The sequence below is a fragment of the Danio rerio genome, chromosome 13 (genome assembly GCF_049306965.1).
Source record: "Danio rerio strain Tuebingen ecotype United States chromosome 13, GRCz12tu, whole genome shotgun sequence".
Classification (NCBI taxonomy): Eukaryota; Metazoa; Chordata; class Actinopteri; order Cypriniformes; family Danionidae; genus Danio; species Danio rerio.
Genome location: NC_133188.1, coordinates 10,844,379 through 10,856,382, shown reverse-complemented (window position 1 = coordinate 10,856,382; position 12,004 = coordinate 10,844,379). Strand labels below are relative to the sequence as shown.

At 37.5% G+C, this 12,004-nt stretch overlaps 1 protein-coding gene across 2 annotated transcripts in view; it reads left to right on the top strand.

Annotated features, from left to right (window-relative positions):
* camkmt (calmodulin-lysine N-methyltransferase) overlaps positions 1-12,004 on the top strand; it is a 260,843-nt gene that overhangs the window by 196,045 nt on the left and 52,794 nt on the right. For both annotated transcript variants that reach the window (XR_012389177.1, XM_005156577.5), the window contains exons 5-6: positions 2,860-2,914; positions 10,957-11,020. Coding sequence is in view for 1 of the 2 variants with exons in the window: in XM_005156577.5 (XP_005156634.1) it covers positions 2,860-2,914; positions 10,957-11,020 (119 nt within the window). In the remaining variant the exon portion in view is untranslated. The remainder of the gene's footprint in view (positions 1-2,859; positions 2,915-10,956; positions 11,021-12,004) is intronic.

The window sequence follows — 12,004 nt, the reverse complement described above, 5'->3', positions numbered from 1 at the left end:
GTGTGTATGAGTGTGTGTGTGTGTGTTTGTGTGTACGTGTTTTTGTGACATATCAGGACACAAATCTGTATAATGACATAGGTATGACACAAGTGTTACAAAAAGGAGGTGAAATATGAGGACATATCCTCATTTCTCAAAAAGCTTATAAATCACACAGGATGAGTTTAATCGTGTAAAGCTGCACAGTCTCCTGTGATGGTTGGGTTTAGGGGTAGGGTGGGTCGTGGGCAATACAATATACAGTTTGAACAGTATAAAATGAATGAAAACCTATGAAATGTACCCACTTTTCACAAAAACAAAAGTGGCTTCGTGTGTGTGTGTGTGTGTGTGTGTGTGTGTGTGTGTGAGAGAGAGAGAGAGAGAGAGAGAGAGAGAGAGAGAGAGTTTCAATCAGATAGTTACTGTTACACTTACTTATGTATACATTTTCGCAAATGTGAAATATGTTACACATGGTAGATTTTGTTATACATTTCAAATGCATGTCCTTCTTGTACACGTTCACGAAAAGGTGGGAGTTGTCGTAAAGATCACCTTGTGAACCACTGATCAAAACCCATTTTTAAAAGTAAATTGTGACAATATTGTTTACCTTGATTTTACATTGATTTTATCTTATTTGTGGATCTGTAAACTACACTTTACAATGTACTACATCGTAGTGAGCTACCAAGAAAAATAAAATAGGTGAGCCAAACATATTTTATTATAAATAATTGTCATCTTTAAGGTGTTTAATAGTATATATTTTTTGTTGTGCAAAAATCTGCACAAAAAGAATAATTTCACTGTAAATATAATAACTTTGAAAAGGAACAAAGGTTGTTGCCATTAACCCTTATGTTCTGTTGGGGATGTTTTCATCCACTCTGGGGTAAATTTTTAAGTCTTAATTTGGCCAAATATTTTTTTTGTGTTTCAGCTAGCAGTATGATTTTGGTGGCAAATCTTATTTTGAAACATATTTTGAGAAAATGCTTTGAATGAAAAAAATAACAACTCAACAATACATTAGTAGTGCAAATTTACTACCCTTTTATTATGTTAGAGATGAAAACATCAACTAAATTTAAATGCTGTAAAAATCAGATACATTTTTTTTTAAATCAACCTCAGTTCTGATCAAAACTATTAAATTGCTTAGAAAATTACACGATTTTTAACTCTTTAAATGGCAAATTCTTCAATAAAAACACAAAATTGCATATTTTCAATATAAAAAGTAATTATTAATTTTACCCTTATTACAGTCTTGGACATGTGAAACAACATTGCCTTTGATGCATTGTTATTTATTTATTTATTTATTTATTTGTTTGTTTATTTATTTATTTTTCTCCCTAATTTTATGTTGGTGGCTATTTTTGCCCTATTGACTTCCATTATAACCACATTTTTTTTTATTACAAAACCATGACACCATATAATCATGCATTTTTGAGTGTTGGTGGTTTTCCAAGTTGGGAAGAGGTAAAACTTGTAAATTGTACTGTTAATCAATTGGCACCATTGACTCTTTAGATAGGCTTGTACCAAAAAAAAGCCTAGTTTCTGGATTTTGAAGTAATTAAACCGTGTGTATGTGTGTCTGTGAGTGTGAGACTGACCTTTGCACACTTACCTTGATGGGTCTGAGAAAATCAAAACATGCATCTCATGGAGGGAAGTAAATGGAGTAAATAAAAACAAAACTGTGTATTTACGGCACCATCAACTTTAGTTATAATGGAAGTCAATGAGGCAAAAACAGCCACCCACCGTAATTTAGGGAGAAAAAGTGAAAATCGAGCGATGCATCAAAGCATGTTGTTACTAATTGTTAACATGTCCAAGACTGTGATAAATGGTAAAAAAAAAGTCCACAATTACTTTTTATATCAAAAAACTTAATTTTGTGGGTTTTTTCCCATTAAATCTGTAACATCATTTGTGAACTTGCCAATTAATGAGTTAAAATTCTGTACTTTTTAAAACAAAAATATATATATATATTTTTTTTTTTTTATCAACCTCTGAACCATTGATTTTTTTTTATTTGATTTATTTATTCAGTGGATGTTTTCATCTCTAACGTAACAAAAGGGTAGTACATTTGAATAGTGCACAAGGGTTAAACTGCCCCATAGTGTTCATTTTAGCCATGAACTCCAGTCAAATGTATGTTGAAGTATGTTTTTGCAGATTTACAAAATATGTAGACTGAATGATCTATTTTATGTATTTTTGGTTAAAAAATATTGGACAATATAACATTATTCATAAAAAAATTATTCAGCAAAAACTAAAAAGTAACTGATGCGAAAAGAACCATAGGAAAAAAAACTGTCATGCAGGGAATTCTGGGAAATGCAACACCCCGAAAGCAATCAAATCAATCTGACTACCTCTGGAAGTGGTTAAAAATTGACCAGCTCAAAACTATTCACCATTTGCACCTCATCGTTATAAAACGGAACTACAGACACAATCCAGTATAATAGAAAAATGATCCTATACTTGTAATCAACTTCCTGTTCTTGCTGTTTTCACAAATGCACATTTCCACCAGAAAAAAAAGCACAATTGCACTTTCTTTTGTAAACACATATAAACCCACACGCATGCAGAGAGGAAGGTTGAGATCAATGAGCCCAGTGGAATTGCATTGCAATCAATGGCATCCCCCAACACGGCCAAGTTAATTAGCGTTATTGTCAAGACACAACAGCCATCTTTCTCTCTCTTCCTCTTTGTTAATCACTCTCATCTTCCTCTCTTCTCGTTTGAGCTGAAAAACTTCATTTTCATCCTCGTGTACTACCGTTTTAACATTAAACAGCTCAGCAGGCTCCTCGGTGTCTCTCTGTCTTGCAGGGGTTCCTCGGTCTGTGAGCTGGGTGGAGGAATGACATGTCTCGCCGGCCTCATGGTAAGTCAAAAGTGAATGCAAAAATGGCATACAGTGTGCTCACACAGACAGGCAATCACAGGCAAATGGGCAATTTGCATCAGCATGGGTAATCTAACATGGGCAACATGAAATCGGCCGGCGCACATTGACATTTCTACCTCAGTGACCATAAACACACGTGGCCCACTGGACTGACTTCATCAAAAGCACTCAAACACACGGCGAGCATATGTACGCACTTTCTCTGATGCACACACACACACACATGTTGGTTTTGGTGGTTTACGAGGATTCTCCTTAGGTGTAATGTATTTTATACTAGGAATGCAACAAAAGGTAAACTGAAATTTTGGATGCACTTGACCAATTTTTTGGTAATTTGATTTCATAATAATTATTTAATATTTAATTAAATTATTTAATTTTGTTTCAAAATCTCGATTAATGGGCGAAGCAGTGGCGCAGTAGGTAGTGCTGTCGCCTCACAGCAAGAAGGTCGCTGGGTCGCTGGTTCGATCCTCGGCTCAGTTGGTGTTTCTGTGTGGAGTTTGCATGTTCTTCCTGCGTTCGCGTGGGTTTCCTCCGGGTGCTCCGGTTTCCCCCACAGTTCAAAGACATGCGATTCAGGTGAATTGGGTAGGCTAAATTGTCCGTAGTGTATGTGTGTGTGTGTGTGTGTGTGTGTGTGAAATGTGTGTGTGGATGTTTCCCAAAGATGGGTTGCGGCTGGAAGGGCATCCGCTTCATAAAAGTGTGCTGGATAAAATGGCGGTTCATTCCGCTGTGGCGACCCTAGATTAATAAAGGGACTAAGCAGACAAGAAAATGAATGTATGAATAAATGAATGAATCTCGATTAATTAAACATTTTAACTCTATTACGATTAATGAATGGTTATTTTATTGCCCAGCCCTATCAGCAACTTAGATTATGTTGATTAAAAAAAAAAAACACTAACTAATGAAATAATCGCATCTGTGACCCTGCACCACAAAACCAACCGTCTTATGTTGCACAAGTACACAAGTACATTTGGCAATAGCCATAAAGACATTGTATGGGTCAAAATGATTTTTCTTTAATGACAATAATTATTAGAATATTAAGTAAAGAACATGTTTCATGAAAATATTTAGTACATTTTCTACTATGAATATATATCAAAAAGCAATTTTTGATTAGTATTATGCATGGCTAAACATATCATTTGGACAGCAAGGCAATTTTCCCAATATTTATTTATTTTTTAACTTTTAGATTGTAGATATCTAAATTGTTAAAGATTCAGGAAACCCTTGAGTACTTTTTTTGAGTAATTTTTTTATCAGATGTGTGTGTGTTGAGCATCAGTTAAGACAATGTTAGCACCTGTCAGCTTTAATTGCAGGGAAAACTGAATAATTTTGAGCTTTTGTCAGCTAATTTCAGCTTCCGAGTTTAAAAGGATTTTTGGGGCGGGATCAAATCAGTGACGTAGCGCAGAACTGCAAGTGCAAAGATGACACGTCGTTTTCTCATTATTATTATTTATGGCTGAGTTTTCTTTTCCTATGAGAAGAGCCGGGTTCTTAATTATTCATGAGAGCACGAGCTTTCCGAAGACAAACAAGACCTGCGAGTGCCAAGCTGTAAAACCCTACCTTGATCACTTTGTGAAATCGCGTCCACAGACCCATGACACACAGTATTTAGCAGTTCATGAAGGGTCTTATGTGTTTGTTTCCATGATCCACGGGGTTTGTTGCATGTTTTTTTTTTTTCCGCGATCCTGTCAGGGCCGATACAGCAAAGCTGTTTGTGTGCAGCAAACATTTTTGTCGGGAGAGCAGTACGAGAATTAAAGAATGGCGGACGTTGACTTTTATCAGGAATTCGTTCACATTTAGACACATTGCGATGCTGTTGTGTTCGCCTAAATCCTCTAGACTACCAGCAGAACTAATGGCTAAAATAGACAGGGCAAGAAACCTGCTGCACTGAGTCTGCATTTAGACCCAAAGATTGAGGGAAAATTCCTTTTTTATAGTGTTTATATGAACACAATTATCTTTATAATGACATAGATTGTGGTTATGTGTATCTGAAATTACAAATAACAAATGTAGCAGGGCATTAAATTACAGTTAATTTATTTGCATTTTAACTTTGTAAACTATAAAATCATAAGTCTCCTTGGTTTGTCCCTCATTTTGCGAACCTACTGACAACAGTTGTTCGCTCCCCTCTTTCTCCCCTGCTCTGCTGACCACGCCCACAAATGCACATTTCCACCAGAAAAAAAGCACAATTCGGAGGTGGACCTGAACCAAAAGTGGGGGGGTATCATGGCCCTATAAATTTTGGCCAATTATTGTTCTATTTTAATAAACCCTTCATCAACGGAGAGGCATCAGTTTTCCAGCATTGCTATGACAGCAAAGTAGCTCTATTAAAGAAGCAGGAACAAGTACGCGACATAGAAATGTCCTGTCAGTGTGTTATTTGAGTGGACTTGTCCTGTGAGCATGTGTGGTTCATGCAAGAGGACTTTCCCTTGAGCAGGTGTTTTCAAACTTTTCACCTTGCAACCCCCAAAATAGCAATTCCAGAGACTTGAAATCCCTACTATTCTTGTAGGTGGTTATAAACATAACCACACAACACATAACATAACATTGCACACAACAGTGCGCACACACACCATCAGGAACTATATAAACAAGCTTATTGACAACACAAGAAAAGTGCAACAGTTTAACATTTAAACGCTGTAACATTAGCACAATGCGTACAGAACAAGACTAATCTTGGTTTAATTTTGGAAACTTGAATCCCCTATGTTCAGTCGTGGTCTTTATTATAATGTATGTGAGTTCCGCAAAGATGTTAAAGTTTAACATTGTGCCATAAAATCTATCTTCTTCAACTAACACTACTGCTGTGTCAATAATCTAGCATATTATCCCCAGGGGTCGCAATCCAATGGAAAAAGAATTGAAAGGCTGATAGCTTTTTATTTGCATGCTGTTATTTTATGTAACTATTTAATACTATTTTTATGTTCGGTAGGCTATAGATAAAACATGAGAGTTCTTAAAGTTTAATAACAAATATGATATTTTTGGAAATCACCCAAACATAAAACTAAACCCTAACTCTAACCCCTCATCATTGTCTCGCGACCCTCACTTTGGGAACCACTGTTCTATAGACCTTTTTTTTGGAACGCAAAATTACCCATTATGCTTTGCGTGTATGCGCAAGGAGAATGCGAAGAACTTCCGGTCGGCAGCTGATTCTTGTAAACCGTCACATTTAGACAGCTTTGAATCGATAGTTTTAGTCTATTTTACCTGCTTTTATCCTCTTTGAACTAATACTGTTGTCCATCAGCACCATCTCCTGGACTGATCATTTAAAGAAATGCGATCTAATAGAATGGAAAACAGCTGCTGTGAGGCATTTTCCCCTCGTTGTCAGACAGCATCTTCTGCAGTTTAAATGAAGCCTCGTCATCGCTAAAGTCAACATTTTCTCTTTATTTCAAATATATAACCAGCCCAAACAAATGTAGGTAACCAAAATGTTTGACACATACATGTAGCCTGTACTGTGCCACTGACACACTGATTTAATAACTGTGACAAAGTGAAAATATAGGCTAGTGTCATTTCGAAATGACGGAAAAACACAAACCCGTGGTAAAAACAACACACGAAATAAAACACAAACGGCTCGCGATTAGAATGAACAGCATATCAGCCAGCAGAGTATCAATAACAGACTTTTATTGGTCATTTTTGTAAATTGCACAACTCTCATACCTGTTAAGTTTCATGCCAGTTGGTTTCATGCCATGGTTTGCGCTCTCTCTCTCTCTCTCTCTCTCTCTCTCTCTCTCTCTCTCTCTCTCTCTCTCTCTCTCTCTCTCTCTCTCCTCTCTCTCTCTCTCTCTCTCTCCCTCTCTCTCTCTCTCTCTCTCTCTCTCTCTCTGTGTGTGTGTGTGTTAAAGAGCCGCTGAGCTAACAGCTGACAGGCCGGGAACGCACACACACACTGTATTTCTGACGGCAGACACGTGAACTAGGAGAACGTTTTTCTCGTATTTCTGACGCGCTTGAACCACATGTGACCGATTATAACGGCTTTAACAGACACATTTTAAGTTGTTTATCACAAAAACACTCTGTTATCCATTAAAAAACGTTATTGAAACCAATTTTCGGAGCGCAAATTACCAGTTGTACACGCTGTAAACGGAAGCTTTTAGCATTCTACCGGAAGACGCTGGTCGCTATGGCGCCCTTCATGCAGCAGCCATAAAAAAGGTCTATAGCGGGGGTTCTCAATCTCTGTCTTGGAGGGCTGGTGTCCTGCAAAATTTAGTTCAAACCCCAATCAGAAACACTTGGGTTAGCTAATCAAGGTCTTACTAGGCTTTCTAGAAACATCCTTGCAGGTGTGTTGAGGCAAGTTGGAGCTAAAATCTGCAGGACACGGGCCCTCCAGGACCAAGTTTAGGAACCCTTGCCCTAGAGCAGACATGACCAACCCTGTTCTTGGAGATCGACCTTCCTGCAGATTTCAGTTGCAAACCATATCAAACACACCTGCCTGTAATTATCAAGTGCTGCTCAGGTCCAAATTAATTGGTTCAGGTGTGTTTGATCAGGATTGGAGCTGAACTTTGCAGGAAGGTTGACCTTCAGGAACAGGGTTGAACACCACTGCCCTAGAGTGTATGGGGAATCCAAGAATAGAGTGGAATATTATGCTATTTTGATCTTTGACCACTTTGTGCACTCCGCTCTTGTATGTATGTACTCTTATACATACAATGCAGAAAAAACTATTTGGCCTTTGCATAGTGCATTAATGTGAATGGTTATTCTGCGTCCGGTATACACCTATTTTTGGCTCATATTTTTGTCAATTTTTTATTTCCGGATGAAAACCAAAAATGCCATTTTCAGATTACTTTTTTCAGCGGCCAAACATTTGGTGCATCCCTAATTTATACTGTAAAAATATTGCCTTACTCGACCCTGTGATTTTTAAGAGTTTTAAATTCCGAGGCCACAGGGCATTCACCCATAATCCACCTGAACATAATACCTAGGTCATACCATGTCACAAATTCATCCTTGTAAACCCCCAAAAACAGTACACACATACACACACACACACACACACACACACACAAACACACCAGTGGCTCCGGCTCTGGCTGTGTGTGGTGTATAGTAGTTTGTAGTAGCCTCTCCAGATGGACAGGCTTAACATGTTATCGATTTCGCCTTCACAAGACCAGCCTTCCCGTATCTCTCCACTCAATACCCCCGTGTTGTGACATTACGGACCACCAGTGGATCGCCCTCATCGCCCCCCGCTCGATGCCTTTTTTTTTTTTTTAAACCTGCATTCCTCGTTTTCGCAGGTTTGACTTGTTTCTATTTGATGATTGTGTTTATTTAAGTCCTTTAGAAAAAGATGGCTGCTGTCCTGTGTCCTAGAGGGCTGTGGTTTTGGCAGTGCCAGCCCTTGTTTTTCTTGGGTGACTGGTTGGTTTTTTCCTGCAGGTCTTGATGCCCATATGGCTAGCTGGTAGTGCAAGCCGCGTGACCTGATTCTTGCCCACAGGGGGAAAAAAGCACACACAGGACATCATATGATTCTATGATATTATATGATGTTTTAGTTTAACATGGGAAATTAAATATAAGACATGTAAACTGTCTGCTTAAAAAATATATTTTTAAGATATTTGTCAGTAATACGCAGAGTCACAAAATTAACTTTTCTGTTAAGGCATAATATCTGTGCCACTATTGATTTCCAGTGATAATAAAAGTCATAAGGGCAGTTTTTACAATTATCTTATTAATGGTGTCTGTATACTGTAGTCTTTATTGTCAAATACTTCAACCTTTTACTTCAATCAGATTACAGTAAACTGTTATAAATAGCAACAAACTGTTTAAAATCGTAAGTTTAAAAAAGTAACCCATTAAAGCAGAGGTCTGCAACCTTATTCGTAGCCATAGACTGTAAAAGGTATGGTCATAGTATCTGTGACTTTACCCATAGGTTTCTGAAGAGTGCAAATGAAGCTACAAGTGGCCGTGGCCAACCAGCGCCATTTTGTTTGTGTCATCGCTCCAACCAGGGGTAACCAAATGAGGGCAAAGAGGCAGGGCGTTGGCAGATCTACAGATGCCAGCTAGCCTTTTGCTTAAATGGGTTTTTCTTTGAAAGAAATGTTTAACACTTCATTACCTGTGACTTATTTGTGTTCAGATCACATGTGCTTGGTTTTACACTATATCAATAAAGTGTTTGGTCTTTTAAAAACTAAGCTGTTGTAATACATTGAGCTACTAAGCATTGCTCTTATGATGTTTTTTTTTTTTTACAGGAAGAAAGCGCAAATAACTTCCACTTCAAATATAGTCTGTGTTTGTAAATGCAAGGCTATTTATGAAATCCAGGCTTAACAATGTATGACAACGCTTCAGATGACTGTTCTAGATTCAGATTCAGTCAGATTCTGGAGTGCTTTACAGGTCTAAAGAAAATTATAAATGGAAAATAATCTTAAATAAAACAAATACATTTAGAGATATGATATATAAGTATATAAAAATTTCATTAATGTTAAAAACATTAATGGTTTTTAAGCACAATTAAGTGCACACAGCATGCCATATCATCTGATACTTGTAAGTAATAATTTCAAAAAGCAACTGACTGTTTAAATCCACATAAAACAAAACAAAAATACAACGTATATGCCGAGTTCAGCTACTAATCAGCCGGAATCAGCTGAAATGAAGTGACAGTGGCGACCAGCGAGACCCAGCTGTCTCTCAAGTGGCCACGCCCTTGATTATGCAGACTTCATATATCTTAATATAAACGAAACGGATGAGTTATAAAAAATTCACCCCCTCACAGTTGTCATGAAGGGTAATATTAGCTATATGCACCAAAACCATTCTTTGTACCAGGATGTAAACATATTTTTTCTGCTGTAAAGTTGGCCGTTATTTTAAAATATCATGCAAATTCCTATTAACTCAAGAATCATTTTTATTCTCAGTCTTTTGTGTTCTTATTATTTAATGATTAATAAATAATAACCTTGTAAAAAAGTTTTTTATATTTTAAAAAATATAAAATAAAATGATATATTGCTAAAATCACAAAAATCCACATTTTTGAATTGTAGTGTAGTTCAATAAAGCCATTGCTAAACAGCCTTATAATAATCATTTTCATAATGACTTTAATTACAAATAATAATCGTTTAAAAGTATTACACTGTCATGTCTTTTAAGAAAAATAATCATAAAATAGTCTGCATTAATAGATGTGACAACTTATTTTACCTCTGTGTTTGAGAAATTCTCAGAAGAAATCCAAAACGGGATCACTCAAAACACAAATACCTCGCAAGCACTTTTACAAAGGCGCGCGCACACACTCCCTGCCTCTGCCCACTGCGCCTCTCCAAACAACTGTTACACGGCGCCTCTGATAAAGACGACTACTTGAATGAAAAGACTGTATAAAAAGGGGACAGAAAGAGCTGACAGCGGAGCAGCACAAAAAGGCTGGGGCTCGGCAGTACAAAGTTATATGAAGGGCATCAGGCAGGCCTCGCGAGCCGAGTACGGAGTGACAGCAGAGCGCGATGGCCCCGTCTGATAAACGCCACACTGCAAATGAAAGGCTCGGCGCTCGCCATCATCCCCTGTCACAATGCAATTACCCGACAGAGTGATAGCAAGATAGAGGGCTCCCAGCCACCGGGAATGATAAAAGTATTGACTGATTTGATTGAATGATTAAAATAATGCAGACGTAGAATGAAAAAAAGGGCCGAGACAGACAGGCTGAGATGGATCAGGGGAGAAAGAGAGATGGGTGGTCTCTATTTTTTTGGAGTACGGCTTTAAAAAATCAGCGTTCTTCTGATAGGACTGCTGGAGAAACTGTGGGCTGAGGATGTCTTGCTTTTGTTTTATTTATTTATGGCTTTGTTTTTTTTCATCTTTTCTTCTCCCTCTCTTTGCTACAGATTGCGGTTTGTGCTGATGTGAAGGAAGTGCTGCTATCTGATGGAAACGAGAAGGCAATTCAGAGTATCCTTGCATTATGGATTGCTATGGGGTCTGTTTCAAAATCTAGTGAGCTTCTCGCTCCCTACATATGTAGGTGACTTTGAAAGGTGTTTTTTTCAGGTGAAATTGAACCAGGAAAGGGACTAATTGACAAGATCTTTGTACGAGGTGGACAGCAGACTCTTGCAAACACAGATGCAATGAGAGATTATACAGTATAAACAAAATATTTTAGTACATCATCTAGTTTAGAGTGACACGGTGGGGCAGTGGGTAGCGCTGTCGCCTTACAGCTAGAAGGTTGCTGGTTTGAGCCCCGGCTGAGTCACTTGGCATTTCTGTGTGGAGTTTGCATGTTCTCCCCGTGTTCACATGGGTTTCCTCCGAGTGCTCCGGTTTCTCCCACACAGGCCCGGCCCTAACCAATTTGGCGCCCTAGGCAAGATTTCAGGTAGCGCCCCGTCACATCGCAATAAATTCCACCACTGCAAGTGTACATATAGTCATAAGAAACTAAATAGCGTTTTGATCGACTACTACAAGCTGGGAAAAGTCAGATAAATATGCCAATGCAATTAACGTTATAGCTGAATAAATCTTATATTTACACATTTGCTTGAGGAAGGAATGATGGGGGTAGTTACATTACTATTACTATTTTCCATAAAATCTATGCCCTTCCATAACATTAGCTGACGTTAAAACTAACAGATAGCATTATAGATATTTATTGATTAGCAATGTTATGCCATATCTGTCAACGTTGGGATGTAAAAAAAATTGGGACAACAAATAGCTTCAAATGATAGAATACACAGCAAAGAATAAAAAAAATTGATAAAATAAAATTTTATGAAAATCAATTCCCTATACAAAAATTAAATAAAGCTATAAAATCTATTTAACTTTTTATTGTATTTGCATATTGATTAAAGTTACTATAGTTATTTAGTGAAGAGCAGCAGATGAATCTCTCATTGTGTTTTGTTTGATAACAGAGATGTT